The sequence below is a fragment of the Eublepharis macularius genome, chromosome 19, assembly GCF_028583425.1.
Source record: "Eublepharis macularius isolate TG4126 chromosome 19, MPM_Emac_v1.0, whole genome shotgun sequence".
Classification (NCBI taxonomy): domain Eukaryota; kingdom Metazoa; phylum Chordata; class Lepidosauria; order Squamata; family Eublepharidae; genus Eublepharis; species Eublepharis macularius.
This window is the reverse complement of record NC_072808.1, coordinates 9,696,381-9,717,638: the sequence shown is the minus strand read 5'-3', so window position 1 is coordinate 9,717,638 and position 21,258 is coordinate 9,696,381. Positions and strand designations below refer to the sequence as shown.

The 21,258-nt window shown below is 45.8% G+C and overlaps 1 protein-coding gene across 1 annotated transcript in view; it reads left to right on the top strand.

Moving 5' to 3' along the window:
• The window catches only part of LRP1 (LDL receptor related protein 1), a 386,504-nt gene that overhangs the window by 128,331 nt on the left and 236,915 nt on the right, over positions 1-21,258 (top strand). Inside the window, 1 exon segment of the mRNA XM_055003348.1 lies at positions 2,166-2,303. Coding sequence (XP_054859323.1) covers positions 2,166-2,303 — 138 coding nt within the window.

Below are 21,258 nucleotides of genomic sequence, written 5' to 3'. Positions count from 1 at the left end.
ACTCTCACGCTCCATATGGGGCCAATTTGACCCTTTTGAGTCCCGAATCGCCCCCAAATGAAGTGCGGGAACACTCCCACGGCTGGCGTGATGATGTCGAAGTTCTTACATGGTCTTGCCTCTCCATCGGTAGAGCTCTGAATCTGGGCTGATTCACACATTACAGTCCTCATGTCCCACCTGTATTCTGTTGATAGTCACAGTCTGGGAGTTCCTGGCTCGGAACTTAATTTCTAGGCACGCGCAGGTCTGATTTGGGTAGAGACTGGGCATAAAAGGACAGGAAATTTAAGCCTTTCCTTGCACTCTGTTTTCCTGTCCTGAAATGGCCTTTGGGGCTGGAGTTTGCCTGGGGGAAAGCTACGAGTCCTGATGGGCTACATGTAGGTTTTGCCAGTGGGGCAAATAGCTGATCCATTTCAGACCAGGAAAACAAAATGGGTGGGAAAGGCTTAAGCCCCTTCTCCTTGCATGCTGTGGTCCCAATCCAAATCAGGCCCACTCTGCCTGGGTCTTAAGGTCCGAACATGAAATTCCTAGAGAATGGGATGGGCGTTTGAGGACACGAGAACTATGTAAGGTGTGCATTGTCCCGTCTGCCTGCTCCACAATCTTCTCCCTTCCTATAAATGTGTGCCCCCCACCAAAGGGCCTGAGGGCTGCACTTTTTCCTAGTTGATAATGAATTCAATCCCATTGCGTATGTTGTGGTTTGCCATCTCAAGAGATTAATAGCGGTTGCTTCTCAGTATATGCAAATAATGTATGAAAAACCAAAATAGAATTGCCAAGGGTGAATTCTGCTGCAACCAGAGGGAGCGTGTTCCCTCCTGCTCCCGGGCTCTCTAGCCGGTGAGCTTTCTGGTCTTTTCTTATCTCCTCCATTAGGGCCTTCCCAGTTTTATTTGTCGTTGGGCTCTGGCCAGATCAATTACAAGGATATATATTTATGGGCAAAAGAACAGTTACTTTTAAAGTGGTTTTCTAAGGTTGAAAATTCCTGTCTAATGCAACCCTTTGGGGTGCACCACAAGCTTGTCACATGAAATAAATTAGCTCATTTATTAGTGTCTTAGAGAAATAAAGTGGCTTGTTAATGACGCCTGCCTCAGTTGTGATTAATTAACTGATGGAGGACTCCGTCCCTTCCCCCTCTTTACAGGGCAAAACCGCTTCAACTGATGCACTTAGGTCAGTTTTTGGCACCCAGTCCCTAGGGTTGTAAAGGACTCTTCCTTACTTAACCCTTAAAGTAGAGATCTACGAATTGATTGGTTTTATGGGTTTGCTGTAGAAACAGCAATGGGTAGCACCAGGGGCAAAAAACCTCCCCTTTTGTAAGATCATAAAGATTCACCTTACAAAATGGAGACCTAGGAACCAAATCTTGGGATTTGCCTAAGGCCTCCACAATTAGAGCCTGGATGAGTGAGTGTATCTCTGAAGTCCAGCTTTGTATCTTCTTGAACTTTCTGCTTCTCTAAATATTTGAATGTAATTGTTTATGTGTTTCCTGTCCACAGGACCATGTTTTCCTAATTCTACCAATATGGGGGTAATTTATTTATTTATTTATTATTTATTTAATTCAATTTATATTCCACTCTCCCCGCATCAGTAGGCTCAGGGTGGATTACAACCGGTATAATAATTTTAAAATACAAATAGCTTTAAAACCAATAAAACCATATAAATATTTTTAAAACATATAGCAGCAGACTTCTCCAAAAACCACCACCCAACCATCTCCAAAAGTATTTAACAAGACTGGGTGGTAAATGCTTCCAGTAGGGGGGGCACGTTCTTCTCTAGTCGGCCAGCGGGGAGGCCCAGCCAGCGTCAACCGTATGCCTGGTGGAACAACTCCATCTTGCAGGCCTGGCGGAAGGATAGCAAATCCAGCCAGGCCCTGGTCTCTTTAGACAGAGCGTTCCACCAAGTTGGAGCCAGGACCGAAAAGGCCCTGGCTCTGGTCAGCGCTAAGCGGGCGTATCCCTACGGCCAGGGACCATTAACAGCTGTTTGTCACTGGATCAAAGCATCCTCCAGGGCTCATATAGGAAGAGACGGTCCTGCAGAGATGCCGGTCCCAGTCCTGGGCATCACCCTTATCTATGATGATAACGTCTTCTCCTTTGATGATTGTGATTTTTGCTATTTTTCAGGTCCACAGAGTAAGGTGTCCCGATGCCAGCCCAATGAGCACAACTGCCTTGGTACTGAACACTGCATCCCTATGACTGAGCTGTGTAATGGGGAGAACGACTGTGTGGATGGCTCAGATGAAGGAGTCCATTGTCAAGGTAAGCGTGCTCCAGTTTTGTCTGTTCTGGCCATGGCTCTATGTTGAAGCTTGTGCTATTTTAAGTAGTACTGGGTGAAGCTGAGTGCTGGGCCATATGACTGGGAGAGCGTAAGTGAAGCTTACTGGCTGGAGAGCTGAGTCCCATGCCTTGGCAAGAATTTTGCCTGGAGCTCCCGTTGTGGCATTGCAGCAAAAATGGCTGATGCGATCTTGCTCATTTTAATAAAAGGGATGGAAACGGGTGTTACAGTCATAAGAGGAGTAGCAAATCACTTCAGAGGCATAACAAATAGGAACTAGGTACATTAGATGTACAGTGAGGAGGAACAGGGAAAGATGTTCATCAGTATACTTTAAAAAAAATTATATTTTTAATAGAGTGAAGCCATATTTCCATAGGTTGCAATACAGTGTATGCATGACTCACATTTGTGCTTTACTTCTAATTTACATGTCTGTCATTATAGTCATCACAAAAAATGAATAAAAGCCCATGGCAACTATCTTTCAAACGAAGGCATGCATGTTGCTGCATGTTGTCTGGCCAGCTGGTCTTTTATACGTGGGCCCATTGCATGTCTGAAGAACCAGTGCAAGGAAGGGATAGTTTGCAGTTGTGGGAGGTTGTGCATAATCCTTTTGCCAGACACTTTCTCCTAGACTCTTCCCCCTTCCCCTGACCCATGTGCCCCCTCCCCAATTGGCTTTAGAGCCATAGGTTCATAGAATCATAGAGTTGGAAGGGGCCATACAGACCATCTAGTCCAACCCCCTGCCCAGTGCAGGATCAGCCTAAAGCATCCCTGACCAATATTCATCCAGCCTCTTCTTGAAAACTGTCATCGAAGGGGAGCTCACCACCTCCCGAGGCAGCTGATTCCACCTTTGAACTACTCTGACCGTGAAAAAGTTTTTCCTAATATCCAACCGGTACCTTTCTGCATGTAATTTAAGCCCATTGCTTCTGGTCCTACCCTCTGCTGCCAACTGGAACAGCTCCCTGCCCTCCTCCAAATGACAGCCTTTCAAATATTTAAAGAGAGCAACCATGTCCCCCCCTCAATCTTTTCTTCTGCAAATGAAACATTCCCAAGGCCCTCAGCCTTTCCTCGGAGGGCTCAGTCTCCAGACCCCTGATCATCCTCGTCGTTCTCCTCTGCACCCTCTCAATTTTGTCCACATCCTTTTTGAAGTGAGGCCTCCAGAACTGCACACAGGACTCCAGCTGTGGCCTGACCAAGGCAGTATAGAGAGGGGCTATGATCTCCTGCGATTTCGACGCTATGGCCCCTTTGATACAACCCAAGATTGAATTAGCCTTTTTTGCCACCGCATCGCACTGACTGCTCGTATTTAGTTTACAGTCCACTCTTACCCCAAGATCCCTTTCACATATACTACTGAAGGGGAAGGTTGCAGACCCCTGCTTCATTATATAGGCATTATAGATGGTTGAGAATCTGGTTTTGGAAAAGATGCTGAGAAGAGGACCAAAAGAATTATTTGAATGCTAGAAAATAAGCTCTGGAAGAGAGCAGAAGGTGAGAAGCTGGAAGGAAAGGAAAGGAAAGGAAAGGAAAGGAAAGGAAAGGAAAGGAAAGGAAAGGAAAGGAAAGGAAAGGAAAGGGTGATTCACCAATATACCTTCATGGGAGGAAAACGGATTAACTGTCAGGGCCAAGCTACACATGACGAATGACACTTGAACAGCAAGTGGATTGAGTGGAGGGCAAGTGAACAGGGAGAAATACACTTGCCGTTCAAGTGTCATTCGTCATGTGTAGCTTTGCCCTTAGATGTTTAATTTAGCCCTTTAATTTTTTGAAGCATCAGAACACTAGACAAATTTCTGCAAGAAATAGATGTTTTCCAGGTAACTGCTACTCTAGTGCAGCCTGATTCTGTGCAAAAATGGGTCTTCATTGTGGCTTAATAACTGTGCTTACTGCTTACTTGTAAGTAAGCCTACATAAGATTGAAGCCTTCGGCTATCAGAAAGTGGCTTGCATTGGCACAACACCAGCACAGTTAGGATTTCGGAGAAACAAGTGATTTTTTTTTAAGCCACTTGTTTCTATTTCCCTGCAGCCTTGATAAATAGCCACATTGTCCTCCAGAGGTTTAAAGGCTCTTGGGAGTTTTCATTCTGGTGCTGATCAAAGAGGTTTGTTTCTTGTTAACCCCGCTCTGTAATCCTATTGGAAAACTCACTGTTAGCAAAGTTGAATACTGGAGTATTTTAAAGTGGCTGTCACATGAGCAGATTATTCACCTGCCGGCATCTGTCCTGAAATGAACTTTGAGACCAAGTCCTCAGATTGTGGGTGGGGAGGGAGTGTGATGCCAGGGCTGCTGCTTCGGGTACCTCTGTTGTGGCAGCAAAGGCACCTCTGCATTCTCAGGCAGCATGGACGCATAGCTGTGCAGTCTTGCACTTCACCTGCAGAATGTGCATATTTGCAGCACAAACAGTGTTCAAAAAGTGGTCCTTTGCCTTAGAGCCAGTTGTGTAGTTCTTTCTTGGTAAGGCCTGCTTGTTCCTTTGTTCTGTTTGGAACAGACCTGTTAGAGCTACCTGATTGGCTTTTAGATATCACTCTTTGGGTTAGGATGAGTTGCTGTCAAATGCCAGAAAACAGCAAAATCAATCGGTCTGCTTCTTTCCACAGAGAGGCTCTGAAACCTCTCAGATAGACATGGGCACGAGCAGAAAAAAACCCCAAACATCCACGAACAATGCCATCCACGAACAATGAACAATGAACATTGACGAACATGACCTGTTCATGAACATGTTCGTTGTTCGTTGTTCGTGGGGGCCAGCAGGTTCTCCTCCAGCCATCAAGATCCCGACCACACCACTCCCAGAACCCCTACCTGAGCAGACAGCAGGAAATGTACCAATAATAAATAATAGCTTGGCCCCAGAGCCTGGCAGCAGCTCTGGAACCTGAAGGGGTAGATCCCTACGGTACCACTCCCAGAAACCTTACCCGAGCAGGCAGCAGGAAAGGTACCAGTAAAAAATAATAGCTTGGCCTCAGAGCCTGGCAGCAGCCCTGGAACCTGAAGGGGTAGATCCCTATCCCACCACACACAAAGAAAATTCAAGCTCCAATGCACTCTCCCTGTCTCTCTCTCAAAGTGCCAACAGCAACTGTCTCTCCCTCACTCTGTAAAACCAGAGCTGGGAGCCCCCCTCCCCACTGCTCTTTGCTTCCTTGTAACAAATTTGGAGCTCCACACTTGAAAGGAATACCTGCCTATCAAGCTAAATTGGTCTTAGATTGGGGTTTCCAGGGCAACAGAGGAGTTCAGCCAGAGTTCAGTCAGTCCCTGCCTCCAGTTGCCAAGGGAATTGTTTGCAGATGCCAGATTGTCTGGCTTGACGAACAGCAGCGAACAGCAACGAACGAGGCTTGCAATGACCACCTGTTCGTTTAGAATGGGGCCTCACAAACAGCTTGTTCATGAACAGCTGATTGGGCTGTTCATGGCTTTTTTTAGTTCGTATTGCTGTTCGTACCCATCTCTACTCTCAGACAGTCTGCACCAACCAAGTATTGTAAGTAGTGATGTGTGTGGTTTAATCTTCTATAATGGATCCCAAGGTCTCCCAGTGTCCCTGCCTAGCATTCACTGGGCAGGTCCAAGGCTGCCTAGCCTCTCTGGGACATCAGAGCAGCAAAGCTGGCAGCCACATAAGTCTGCTGCCCCTGTGACAACAAAGCAGGTCAGCTGCTCATCACTGGACAATACAGCCCTTGGAGAGTCATGGCATAGTCATGGCATACTACAGTTTGGTTGACAACCTTGCAGTGCAGTTAGCCTGGCTTGGTATGACAGCTAAGAAGGTGGGAAGCTATCATCCAATCCTCTTTCCAGAAGCTATGCGGCTGTGTGCAGGCCAGACTTACATCTTGCAAAATGTTTTTATTCCATTGTTTCAGAGAACATAGAGCAGGGCCCACTGAGCGAGATAAGAGGGTGGGGGAGATAACGGTTAATTTCCTGCATTGCGCAGGGGGGCTGGACTAGATGACCATTGAGGGTACCTTCCAGCTCTGTGTTTCTATGTTCTGTGTTTCTGGGAACACCAGCTGTTCTCTGTGGTGAAAAGAAGATCATGAGATGCAGGCCTCATGCCAGGGACGGAAGTAGATGTGGCTCTTTTGGTTGATGGTAACTGCGGATGTGGCTGTCCACAAGTGGTGGCATGCGTACCACTGGCCTAAGGAAAAAAACCTGTCTAAGACATGATATACTATGATGAAGAAAAAGGGTTACAAAGGTAGAAGCCATTGTAGTAAAAAGGAAGGCTGGTTGTCACTGCATTCCTCCTTGTTTGTTCCCTCAAACATGTAAATTGTGAACCCAAGTAAAGGTGATTTCTACGTGCCGGATGGGTTTGTAATTCTCCTCTGTTATAGGGTTCCCATTCCCCTCTCTGGGGCAGGGGATCCCCTGATCTCACCCTCTCCTTCCCACGCCCACTTACTTGGACGGTGAGGGGGGTGCGCTCCCTGAGGCACCCCCTTCCCGGGCGGCATGGTGCGTCCCCAGGTGGGGGGGCATGCTTCCGCACCATGAGAGCAGGCTGCAGTGAGCAGACTTGCTCTCGCCACTGCCACACGCTCTTGCTGCCTGCTCTCGCTGCCAGCTCTCACTGCCACTTACTCTCACTGTTGCCGTCACCGCCTGCTCTCACCGTCACTTGCTCTTGCCGCCGTGCACCAATGCCACCCACTCTCACCACCACTGCCACATCCCCTTTGTGCCAAACAAAAGCTGGCTGTGGCGGTGAGAATGAGCCATAGCCGCGGTGAGAGCAGCCCACAATCATGAGGACAAGGGCCCCCTTTGACCCGGGGGTGCCCTTTGACCCCTGCATGATGACACTCCCAGAAATGATGTCATCACACGAGCTGGGAGAGCGCTCATGTGTGAAGAAGGAAGCTGGGGTAAGTGCTAGCTCCTAATCCCCCGCCGAGAGAGTCCAGGGACTTGGGGATCTCCTGTTGAGGAACTCCAGGTCCTGGTAACCCTGCTCTATTATTACATGATTGCTCAAGCTTGCAGGTTAGCAGAGAACCACTGTGGCGGTCAATACTATTAAGTAATAAAGGAACAACTTCAAGAAGACTCTTTACCCCAAATGTTCTGCAGTATTCCAAAAATCTATATCCTGCCTACTGCCATTTAGTTCTTCAAGTTGGTTTACAAATATGTTTTGAACAAACTTGTTTCCAAGTATTTGTATGGGAGGGCTGCCACGTATTGATTTTTCCACCCAAGAAGTCCCACAGATTCCCTGGCCCTATTCCTGATAATCTGTGCCGGGGTCCACACCAAAGGATCAGTAAACCTCTGGCACCCTTTTGGTGATGGTGGCAGAACAGTGCCTTCTCGAAAGATCCCTTCCCCCTCCTCAATAACCTGGAGGTGGAGCCATTGTTAAAGTAAGCAAGGTGCTGATTTTATATCATTTATATCTCACTTTTGTCTCCAGCGGCTAACATTGTCCGCCTCTCCTCCAGTTTACTCAAAACAACCGTGTGCAGTAGCAGTAGCTTAGATGAGAGGATATGAATGGCCCGAGGTCAGCAAGCTTCTGTGGCAGAATGATTTGAACTTGGGTCTCCCAGATACTAGTTTGACACTTTAACCACGCTGACTCTCTGAAGCATCAATGGATGTTGTAGAGGTGGGAACCGCCACGAACTGCAACGAATTTAGGCTGGTTCGTTTGGTTCGTTCTTTGGTTTGTCACTGCAGACAATCTGGCACTGATCAATTAGTTCCCTAGGTAATGGGGGGGGGGATGGGCTTTCTGCAGACCTGCTGCTGACCTGGAAGTGACATATTCATGAGCCAAACGAACCGGTTCGCAAACTGGGCAATTTCATGCTGGTTCGTGATTCATGAAACACTACGAACCACGATCTGCAACAAACCGCCGTTTTCCCAGTTCGTGCCCACCTCTAATGGTAAGCCAGTCATTGCCTAGTGAAGATGTATGTGATGTGAGGCAGGTTTTTGTGATTTTTCCTTCATGTTGAGCATTTGAATGGGGGGGGGAATGTGGTCAGTTGGCCAGTTAAATACGGGTCAAATAATAAATTATTTTGAAAGTGTGAGCTTCATCAGCGCAACAAAATCACTGACAGGTTTGATGCTTATGCTAATTACAAAAATGAATTAGTTTACTGTTACAGTGAAATTGACTTTTTAAAAAGCACGATGAATTATTTATGATAACCTTTAAGAATGTGAGCTAGTGTGGAAAAGGAATGACTCACTAAAGAAACCTTCTCTTTGCCTCTTATCCTGGCACACACGAAAGTCCTATGTCAATGGCCATTGATGGCCGTGTGCTATTTCTTTCTGTTTAGAAATACCTGCATGTGGTCAATAGGAGAAGCTTTTGCAATACTTCTAGGTTTTGCTGCTTTTCTGCCCCCCCCTTCTTGTCTGTGCCAGTGTCACTCCCAAATCCTACTCTGATACTATATCATTCTGTCTCTAGAAGCAACACAAATCAAGACAGTACCGACCGAATAGGTGACTTGCAGTCCAGAGAGGGATCCTAATAGACTACAGAAGAGTGAGGAACTCTTGGCTTTTGCTGTCCACTCTTTTTTCTTCTGCACCCCGAGCTCTCATAAACGGCTTCTTACGATTTTGATAGCTGTTGTTCCTTCGGAATGCTAAAGGGGAATGAAATGTAAATCGAGCCCCTCCCTTCCCATGGAGCTTAGGAAAACTAGATATCTATTGTGCAACATAACTGTTTAACAAATCTTCCTTTGTAAATCTTTTAACAGTCACTCCTATAACCCTGAAATAAAACATAATATGGTTGTTGAAGGAGATGTGAGTTGCTGCAATTTAGGTTATGTCCACATAGCATCCTGATAATTGAGCTTGTGGGCCTCCTTTAAATCAGATCAAAAGGAAACATCTTTTGATCCAATTCAAAGAAGCAGCCGTGGGGAGGCTACAGGCAGAACATTTATGTGGACAACCAATATACGGAGTAGCTAAAGTCTGCCCGCCCACCCACTTTTGGTCTTTTAAAGGACCTTTTTCTTTTACCAGCTGAGCAATGCTGTATCAGCAGCAAGAGATGTGGGGACAAAGTGTATGAATAACATTCCCACCCACTCCACTTGCTGGTTCAGCCACTGAGGGCCAAGCTACACATGATGAATGACACTTGAACGGCAAGTGTATTTCCCCTTGTTCACTTGCCCTTTACTCAATCCACTTGCTGTTCAAGTGTCATTCGTCATGTGTAGCTTGGCCCTTAGGCATGGCATGTGTTTTTACCTTTGAGCAAAAGGGTCTATTGCTTTCTGTGGAGCATGGGGAGAGTGCCCTCAAGTCACAGCTGACTTATGGTGATGGCAAGAGACTAACAGGTGGTTTTCCACAGCCTGCCTCTGCAGCTCTTGTCTTTGTTGATGTTCTCCCATCCAATTACTAACCAAGGCCGACCCTGCTTAGCTTCTGAGATCTGACGAGATCGGGCTCGCTTGGGCTATCCACGTCAGGGCATTGCATTTTGTCATGTAGCCAATAGTTATGGGACAAGCCTGAGGAGACATCCCACATTCTTGTGAAGCAGCCTTTTCCCAGGTGTCTTAAAGATCTTCTGCAAGGACGACTTGCAACAATTGAAAGCTCTGAAAGGAGAAGCTTGATGAGAGCTCTAGAAGGATCCCCTTTCTATGTCTTTCTGTGTGGGGGGAAGTGCTGTTGCTTCCATCCTGTGTTGGCAGGCTTCCTGGGGGCATCTTGCTGGGCGCTGTGCAAAAGAGGATGTTGCGCCAGATGGACCTTTGGTCTGACTCAGCAAGGCTCTTTTTATGTCTTTATAGATTCATGATAACCCAGAGCAAATTTGAGTCATATATAGAGCCAAGCCATGCAGCCTTTTTGCAGAGCCAAAACGGTGCTCAGCCTACCTTCTGTTTTTAGGCAGAGTCAAATCCCCAATTGTTAATTAAAGCTGCATCCAAGGAAAACTTCTGACCAGTCACTCATCTTTGATATGATGGGCAGGGCAGTAGGGTTGCCAGGCCCCCTCAACCTCTGGGTGGGGGATAGGGGCCTGGCACTTACCTTGGGGGAGAGGGTAAGGTGCGATGATGTCACTTCAGAAATGACATCATCGCGCAGCCCCTGGGAGCATGTCCAGGCTCCGCAGGGGCTCAAAATGGCCCAACCCATGCTGAAACAGGCCCATTTTTGAGGTGCTGTGCAGCACAGGAGTGCTTCTGTGCTCTGCAGCTCCTGAAAATGGGCCCGTTCTGCCACGGATTGGACCTGTTTTCAGGCACTGCGGAGCGCAGGAGTGCTCCACAGCAGCCCCGATCCGGGCCAAAAAAGGCCCGAACCCGGTGGCTGCTGCGCATGGGAGTGTGCAGTGCTGCAGGGGACCCCGCAGGGAAGGTGCACCCCCCCACACACCGGTTAGGTAAGTGGGGGCAGGGTGGAGGGAGTCGGGGCGAGGTATTCACCGGGGGTCTGGGATCCCTACAGGGCAGTGTGTATACCAGTGCTCCCAAACAAGGTTCCACTGAACCCTGGACTTCTGCAGGACATTGTCACGGGTTTCATGAGAAAGCCATCAAGAATTCAACATTTGTGAAAAAATAAACAAGCCCAAATATCAAACTGGAAATAAACCTTATTATGACTTTGGTCCTTGTCATGGCATAATTCCATAGAGTCCACCTCCCAAAGTAGCCATTTTCTCCCGGTAAACTCATCTCTGTGGCCTGGAGACCGTTTGTAATTCCGGCCAATCTCCAGCCACCTGGAGGCTGGCAACCCTACTTCTGGTAGTTTCAGGTGGGTAGCCGTGTTGGTCTGCAGTAGAACAGCAGGATTTGAGTCCAGTGGCACCTTAGAGACCGACAAGATTTTCAGGCTGTAAGCTTGTCTAAAGAATGCCTGTTCTGTGAAAAAGGGGGTTATCTGTGGAGGTTTCTGGAAGAGGTGATGTTTTGAGATAAAGGGCATTCTCTTCAATCGGGCATGTCTGGCAGCTCTGGGGGAGAAGCACCCGTCTTTGTTTTCTTTGGCTTTTCCTGCAGCTTCTATTTATGGAACCATTTTTCTTCTTTGCAGCATTTCAGGCAACAGGAGAGTAAAGCCATAACACCTTTCTGGCGGTCAATGGAAACTTGCCAGAGTCTTTTGCCCCAGGGCGGGAGCTGTGAAAAGAATGGTTTTTTGGCCTGGCCTATTACATTTTCCTAGACTTGCCTAATGTTGGATTATTTCCTTGTTCTTTCAAAATGTCTCTCTGTGTTTATCAGGCTAAAGAGACAGACGGTTTAACCTTTGGCCTATAGCTCTCATGGTGGGAGGAGAACCCGCTTAGAGAGTGGAGTCAGATTTTAGAAGAGATCCAGGCAACGTCCAGTTTCCTTTTCAAGGATGATTCCGAGGTGCACTTCTGCACGCTGAAAGCGTCGTATCTTCACAGAAGGACTTTTTAAGTATCACCCCAGAACACTGTGTAGCTTAATCCAAAGATTAAGTTTTTATGCTTATGGATCTCCAAATACTTCAAGTTACCCCAAAGAAGTGCTATTCAGATGTGCAAATTAGAGATAGGCACGAACTGAAATAAGAACTAAAGTTAGTGACAAACCAGGCCGGTTCATAGTTCACAAACCAGCGGTTTGTCAGAGCCCATTTCTGACGAACTGTCATGAACTTTTAGGCTGGTTCATTTGGTTCATTTTTTGGTTCGTCACTGCAGACAGCCTGGTGCCAATCAATCAGTTTCCTAGGCAACAGGGGATGGACTTCCTGCAGACCTTCTGCTGGCCCGGAAGTGACGATTTGCTGACCAGATGTGATGTTTTCACGAATCAAATGAACCGGTTCGCGAACTGGGACAGGTTCATGAAAGTTTGTGGTTCATGAAATGCGACGAACCACAAACCACACGGTTCGTTTTTTTCCAGTTTGTGCTCAACTCTAGTGCAGACTGAATTGGTACAGTCCAAACTCAAGCTTTATGGCATGATGAGCTCTTTTCTCTTGATTTATTTATTTAAGCATTTAAAGTTCTTTTGTGTGCTGAAATCGATCTGTAACCAAAGTAAAGTTCAGCTTAGAAAGCCTCTGAAAAAAACTAACAGCAAGTAAGGTTGTATTTTGGATAGGTCGGGTTGTTTACGTTGCTTACTTTACAGCCCTTATTTGTGTTTTGAGGGAAAATTTAGTACAGAAGGGGAAAAGGCTATTGTTCCTTTGGCAACATAGTACAAATTGCCCTGAAGGCTGTTTCTAAATCCTGCTTTTTTTAATACATGAGCATGGGGTTTAATAAGCGACACAACCATAACAGCTTGTTTACAAGGCTTTATCGGATTTATAGCTAGCGAGGAGGAAAAGGATATTAATTTCAGATTCTTATCTCTTCTCTGAAATGCAGTGGAATTGTGTGATGTTCCCTGCAGCAGCGGATGATATTGAGAGCCTTGCCTGGTGTTTCCACTTTAAATTTCATTCCTTAAAGGAATTACTGCCCATAGTTAGATCTCTTCCCCTCATATCACTTTTTAATTCTTACAATTCTAAAATTTTAAACTAACCCATCCATTCTGTGGGTGTTTTCCCCTCTCACATCTCTTGTTTATATTTTTATTACATCTTAACATCACAACAACTCTGTAAGGTAGGTTATGTTAGGTGTGTGTGTGTGTGTGTGTGTGTGTGTGAGAGAGAGAGAGAGAGAGAGAGAGAGAGAGAGAGAGAGAGAGAGTTATAACCACGAACATCTCTTGAGCCTTTTTGGCTGAGGGGGGGATTTGAACTTGGCTCTCTTATGCCTGGATTGATGGTTCCAGAGCATTTACCCCGAATTGAGCATTGATTACACTGGTTGCTCAAGTGCTAACAATGCATGGGGGAGGAATTGTAATGGAAGAACTTCAGTCAGGGTGAGGGTGAGAATTACACGGTAAAATATTGTTTGCATCAGTTTACTTAATTCTTTCTGATTGCATGGTCTGGTAGAGTTGGCAGACCGGGATCTGGGAGGAAGGATGAGTCAGTCGCTCTTTCAACTGCTACTGCTTCTGGTTAACACATCCCTGAGACAGAAGCTAAAGGAAGAAGTAAGGAGAGTATAACTTTACCCTTGAATGTTAGCAGGGCTCATTTCGAGGGGGAACACACCGGAACACAGTTCCGGCAGTTCCCCAAAGAGGTCATGTCAGGTGGCCCTGCCCACCTCTTGGCCATTTTGGACCCGTTTCATCCTGGATTGGGGCTGAAATGGCCCAGATCAGGTCTCTGACGGGTGGTGGATCACTCTCCTGTTCAGCAGCGGTCCAGTCCTGACCATTTTGGGCCCCTTCTTGGCCATTTTCAGCCCCTTTTTGCCATTTTGGGCCCAATTTCGGTCTTAAATGGCCAGGATTGGGTCCAAAACAGCCAGGATAGGTGATGTCAGGGGGTGTGGCATATGCAAATCAGTTATGCTAATGACACACTTCTGGTGATGGCAAGGGGGTGTGGCATACGCTAATGAGTTATGCTAATGAATTGTGCTGATGAGTTCCTCCAGCTCTTTTCTACGAAATGACTCCTGAATGTTAGTAAAGAGAAGGATAAACCTGACACACAGTTTTGTATTTTTTTCATAGTGCTTCTACAGACAGACTAACATGGCTATCCATCTTGATCTGTTCCAGGAAAGTGGAACAGAAAACTCTGGTATTCACTAAGCACAAATACAAATAGTTTTGTGGTAGAAAAATAAGGCATATAAAGAGAGTATGAATTAGAGGTTAGATGTGCGTTGCCAAATAAAACCTGATAGGAATTCCCTCGACTTTTAACATCGGTTACATTAAACATCCTTCTGCCTCCATAAAAAAGCTCTGGAATAAGCTAGGGCTAAGAAAATTGTCTCTAGAAAATCTGAAAAGCAAACTTTTTTCCAGCAAGAAAGTGAGAAGAAGACCAGGACATTACCCAGCTGTTCTTATCTGCTAAAAGTTATAGTGGCAGCACTGGAGTAGTGTAAAAAAAAATAACCAAGAGGTTTATAAAAAACCCAGTCATGGTGAACTCCAAAAAAAATTTGTTACCAGCAGCCCCACCTCACTTCATGGAGCGGGGACTGTTTCCTTGAAGTGAGCGTCTGCTTTTCTAGGTCATGCAGGGCTCAGTTAAGGTTCCAGGAATCAGCTCATGGTAACCGTTCAGATTAATCTGAAGAAAACAGAACCTTTTAACAGTGGGCTTAAGGACCTGCAAGCTTCTACTATAATAAATTGGTACTCTGTAGGGTACCACATGATACTTGTTTTAACCAAAGAAAAGGCATACGATCAAAAAGACAGGGGGCATGGAGATGTCTTTGCTTCAGGGATACCTTAGTCTATCTTCTTCTTGCTGGACAGTTCTTTTTTTCTGGCGCTGGGCATTTGGGTTTCAAACGGGGGCTCCATCACAATGGCAGTTCTTCCCCTCTTCCCTCTCACTTGGCTTGCAGTCTTCCAGCAGGGGTTAAGCCCCCAAGTTCTTTGTTCATTTCTCCTTGCCAGCATCTTCCAGTAGAGATGGGCACAAACTGGGAAAGTACCGAACCGTGTGGTTCATGGTTTGTTGCATTTCACAAACCACAAACTTTCACGAACTTGCCCTGGTTCACAAACCAGTTCGTTTGGTTTGTGAAAATGTCACTTCTGGGGCAGCAGAAGATCTGCAGAAAGCCCTTCCCCCCGGTGCCAGGCTATCTGCAGTGACAAACCAAAAAACAAACTAAACGAACCAGCCTAAAGTTCATGGCAGTTCATCAGAAATGGGCTCTAACGAACTCCTGGCTTGCAAACCACGACCCGGCCCGGTTTGTGACTAACTTTGGTTCGTATTTCGGTTCGTGCCCATCTCTATCTTCCAGCTATTTTCTCTATCCAACCACTGCAAGGAACCATTGGCTCTTTTGGGCAGTGGACCCCCCCCCCCCGGTCTTTCTGGTCTCTGCTTCTTGCATGTTTCCCAGACTTCTCTGCTTGCAACCACTCCATACTGTCTCAGCTGGGTCAGGCTAACTCCTTGGAGATGATGGCCATTGTCACTGCACTGTATCTTTCCCCCTCTTAAATGCAGTGGCTGATCTTTTTGTCAGTGACGTCGAAGGTGGTAAGCCCAGTATTTGAGATGAGGCTGGTGGTGGTGCTCTGACACATTTATGCATGCTGTTGATACAGTTAAGTCTTGCTGACAAAGAGCTTGATTACATGCCCCTTTGTAGACCGGCATATCCATGTGGAACAGAAACACACTGAAACCGATTGGTCAGCAAACACCAGCCTGTTCCTTCCTCTGGCCAAAGATAGCCATAACACGAGTCAAACACAACATACATGTGACTCATTTCAGTTTCCCAACTTTTTGTATTGAGCCTCAACCCCCCCACTCCCCGACCTGACCCCGTTCCTCCTCTAATTGCAAAACTTAGACAAAGGCAGCTGCACTTTTTGTTTTCGTTTCAGTGGCCCCCTTTTCTGGTTAGTTCTGGAGAACTTACTGGAATAAGGTAGTTTAAAACCCCTTAATTACAAAAAGCAGCCGTCTCTTACCACACACGAACATCCTGATGTGTTCCAGATTGATGCAGGGTCTGGGCATATGTGGCCGCTTCCCTGCCAAATGGCGGCCATATTGGCGCTCATTGCCATGATCCGAGCGTGAAGCTGGAGGCCGCCAGACGTTGCAAAATGCCGTCTCTCTGCTTTTGACTTAGATTAAAGCTTTTGTGTCAAGAGGGAAGGGAGGGTATGGGACGCTGCAAGGTCAAGCACGGTTTCTTTAGCAAAAGGAAGCTTGGAGGGTTCTTCTGGGAATCTCTAAGCAGCAATTTTTAGAGACAGTGAAATCCTAAGCAGAGTTACTCTTAGACTGGAGTAGCTCGGTTTAGGATTTCACTGTCAGTCTGCAAAGTGTGTATGATAGATCCAACTGGAAAACTCTATGGATATTTCTTCAAATATGGACACATCCTTACCCACGCTTATCTTTGGCTTCTTATTATGAGTGTGAGTTCCCCATAGGTACGCATTTGCAAACTATGAATTTATGTAGATTTACAATTGTTCCATGCTCATAATAACATTCGATTTATATACCGCCCTTCAGGACAACTTAATGCCCACTCAGAGTGGTTTACAAAGTATGCCATTATTATCCCCACAACAAAACACCCTGTGAGGTGGGTGGGGCTGAGAGAGCTCCAGAGAACTGTGACTAGCCCAAGGTCACCCAGCTGGCTTCAAGTGGAGGAGTGGGGAATCGAACCCGGCTCTCCAGATTAGAGTCCCGCGCTCTTAACCACTACACCCAACTGGCTCTCATGTTGAGCATGACCTAAAAGTTAAATTCAAAAAGAGCAAGGCTCAGATGGCGTTGTTTTAAACCAGAGCACAAAACAATTCCTAGACCGAAAGAGCATTTCTGTTCCTGCCTGGACGGGAAATGACAAACCTGCCCCCTTCCTGGAGTCTGCACAGCACTGCATATTACTGGTAGCTTTGCTGGGAAGCTGTGGCTCTTTCCTCGGCTATGCATGCTTATTGTTGTTGTTGTTTTAATCAAGTCTAATCCCGTTCTCTGCTTGGCTTTGCAGCAATATTAGCACCATTCACAAAAGATCAGCCTAGTTCCTGCGCTGTCGGTACCAGGGCCAGCTGTCTAATATAGCTGCAAATAGTGTCAATGAACTTGGTGTTTTATTGACTGAGATGGTTGAAAAATGCAAGACATGTTATGGGGGAAAATTGGTGCAAAGAGACAAAAAATGGTTCAAAAGCAAAGGATCATGGGTTTGGGTCCCATAAGAGGGTAGTAGAATTAATGCAGGAGTTTCTGGGCTCAAAAAGTAGAGATGAGACATACAAATCACCCCTTGTAACCGCTTAGTTCAAATGAAGACTTCAACCTGATATGCTTGGTAGAGGGACCATGGATTCAGTTTTAAGAGATTTAAGAGGCAGATTTAGATACCATTTTAAAGCAGACTATGTTATACCATTAAAAGAACAGATTTACTGAAAAGACAATTGAAATACATTAAACGTTTTAAATAAAAAGTGTTTAAAATGAGTTTCAGCTATCTTGTACATTGCTAAAACTTCTGTTGTTTTGACATTATTATCTAACCAATAAATTCAATTTATGTGGATGTGTAATCTTGTAAGTGTGTGAAATCTGGGACCTGCCACTGGCAACCAGTTAAGCTAATCAAATTCATCACCGAGACATTATAGGATTAAAAAAGCCAGACCCAAATCTCTTTACTTCTGCATCACATTTTCCCAGGAAATTTATGATTCTTGCCTAGCCTAGCCGTCCTATCTCTTAATCCATAATTTTTTTTATGATATGAAAGTGCTCTTCGGCGAATAAATCAAAACCAGCAGCAACCTTAGATGTTGTAGACTCCTGAAAAGGGGAACCACTGTATTAATAGACGACTATGCTGTAATAGGGTGTTTCACAACCTTTTTTCTGTGGAGGGAACCCCTAGATTTATTTTTCAAATCTCTAGAAATATCTATGGTAATGTTTAAAAGCCAGAAAAAGTTGATTATCCAATTACTGCTAAATTATTGTAATTTGTATTGTTAGTGTTCTGTAACAATACAAAATGAACACACAACTAAATATAACTCTAATAACAACAACATTTTGAGGGATATTTGGGATTTTTCATGGCATTTCAAATTTATATATTTGTTCCACCATTTCTCATGGAATCTTTGACAATGTCCTGCAGAGACCCAGGATTCTTCGGAACCCTGGTTGGGAAAAATTGCTGGACTACGGGCCAAGCTACACATGACGAATGACACTTGAATGGCAAGTGTATTTCTCCCTGTTCACTTGCCCTCCACTCAATCCACTTGCCGTTCAAGTGTCATTCCTCACTTGTAGCTTGGCCCTACATTGTGCAGAGCTGTGAAGATGCATGAACACAGGGAAATACCTTATACTGAAATCAGACCATTGGCGTGTTAAGATTATTATCGCATGGTCCTTTTTATCGGAAGATGCTGGGGATTGAACCAAGAACCTTCTGCAGGCAAAGTAGATGCTCTGCTGCTAAGCCACAGCCTTCCCCATACTGCACAGTGTCCAGGAATAGGCATTGTCATAATAGGAGACTGGTTCACGCCTTCATTTGTTAGGAGGTTGGCCTGAGACTGGTCTATGCAGGTAACAGAAAGCAGAGATTGTTAGCCCAGCTGTTTGGGGCAAGCAAGCTTCAAGTACCTGGAGGAGGACCATTTGAAATCAAGGGGCCCATTGACCTCTGCAGTAAGTCAGTAAATGAAACGAAGAGGAAGGCACACAGTCTGTTCTTGTTGTGTTGCAGATATTGATGAGTTTGAGCTTGTGGGAGAGAATGCACTTCCAATCCTCTTTAGAGCTCATTTGAAATTGAATTTTTCGCGTGTGAAACAAAAAATCCACTTCCAAACGATTGCTAAAGTGCATTGGAAGTGTTTTATCCAACGTGTGTGGAATCAGTTATTAATAAAATATCAAGTCAGCCGTGTCATTCCACTTTCTTTGTTGGACAAACAAGTCAGTCCCTACGCAAAAGAATAAATGGACGTAAATCTGATCTTAAAAATCACAACACTAAAAAAAACAGTGTGGAGAACATTTTAATCTTCCGGGACATTTTATTGCTGACCTAAAAGTGGCTATCCTCAAAAAAGGAAACTTCAAGGGAAGATTACTACATGAGATTACTAATCTTGAGTTCATTCACAAGTTCAGAGCAATAGAACCTCCCCAGGACTGAATAGGATCCTCATCTCGCATCAGATGCTAATTTCTGCTCTAATCAAACTGCATTGTGGCATTGTATCTTTACATTCTGGCTTCCTTCTTTGCTTCATCCCTCCTACCTCCTGACTGGGATATAAAGACTCAGGGATCTCCACTCCTTGTATCTGAAGAAGGGAGCTTTGACTCTCAAAAGCTTATACGCTGAAAATCACTTAAAGTGCCACAGGACTCAAATCCTGCTGTTCTATTGTAGACCAACACTTGAGGTTTATGTAGGGTTGCCATCCTCCAGGTAGTGGCTGGAGATCTCCTGGAACTACAACTGGTCTCCAGGCCACAGAGATCAGTTCACCTGGAAAAAATGGCTACTTTGGGGGGTGGGCTCTATGGAATTGTGCCATGCCAAGGTCCTTTCCGTCCCCAAACCCCACTTTCTGCAGGTTTCACCCCCCAGATCTCTAGGAATTTCCCATCTTGGAGCCAGCAACCCTAGGTTTATGTACCATCTACCTCTCCTGCTCTTATGTCACTAGAAGGAAAAAGGGTGAGTGGTGCATGTGTGTGTTATGTGCCATCAAGTCACCTCTGACCTATGGCGACCCTATGAATGAAAGACCTTATGAATAGTATCTCTGGAAAACTAGGGGCCAAGCTACACATGACGAATGACACTTGAATGGCAAGTGTATTTCTCCCTGTTCACTTGCCCTCCACTCAATCCACTTGCCGTTCAAGGGTCATTCGTCATGTGTAGCTTGGCCCTAGAATGCAAGATTGCCCAGCTCCCTCCATACAAATCTGTGGAAATGAAATAGCATTGGCCGCTGCATTAGAGTGCAGTTTGAATCTTCCTTCTCAGTGTGATGCTGTACATTCCAGGTGGTCATTCTTCACTGGCACGTACACGACAATTCTGGGCAAAAGCAGCAGTGAAGGTATGCCCCAACAAGTTCTGCACGGGTGCTCAGTGTCCACAGGCGATCTCTGCAAATAGTCCTTTCCAATTCCTGCTGGGCAGTGTATGCTCAGCAAACACTCCGTTCTGTCTTTGTTTGCTCAGAGCTTATAAAAGCCCCTGCCGTTGTGAGCAAGGCTAAGGCTAAGTAATTCTTCCCCAAATAACTGCCCGACGGGCCTGGGTTTAATAAATGTTATTTATTATGTGTAATTCCATTAGTATCGAGTGAATGGCCGGCAGAGTCCTCCATTGTACCGTCTGCTGCCGGAGCTTGGAGGGCTGCTCGGACCTCCTCGTGCACGTGCCCCCGAAGTGATTTCCTGGACTTTGGCTTTTGTTTATTTGTTCATTAAAGTTAAAAGCAGGCAAGATTTATCACCAGAGTTAAAAGGAGGGAGGGAAAGGTTTGTCACCTTGAGATGAAGCTGGCTTGCCGCTTCACCTTGATCGCTATTTCGAGAGAGCTGCTGATGTGACATTAGAATAAGGCATGGCTGACCAGCAGCCATGGCACGCTTCCTGTGGTTGTTGTCCACCCGCAAAGCACCACTGACGGGGAGAGGCAATAAGTGCAAAGTGAGGGCTGGAGAAAACAATTGCAGGTCAAGACAGCAGCCCCCTCCTCCAGCAGTCTATTCCTCCTGTTTTGCTTCTGAAAGCCAAGGCTCAACCAGGACCCCTGTCCACGCATACATTCTCCGATTACTGGCAAAGCCACTGCTAAAGGTGTGTGTGTGGCACCCTCAAGTCATAGCTGACTTGAGGGTGCGTTTTCATGGCAAGAGACTGACAGAGGTGGTTTGCCATGATATGGTTGTTGAAGGAGATGTGAGTTTCTGCAATCTAGGTTATGTCCACGTAGCATCCTGATAATTGAGCTTGTGGGCCTCCTTTAAATCAGATCAAAAGGAAACATCTTTTGATCCAATTCAAAGAAGCAGTCGTGGGGAGGCTACAGGCAGAACATTTATGTGGACAACCAATATACGGAGTAGCTAAAGTCTGCCCACCCACCCACTTTTGGTCCTTTAAAGGACCTTTTTCTTTTACCAGCTGAGCAATGCTCTATCAGCAGCAAGAGATGTGGGGACAAAGTGTGTGAATAACATTCCCACCCACTCCACTTGCTGGTTCAGCCACTGAGGGCCAAGCTACACATGATGAA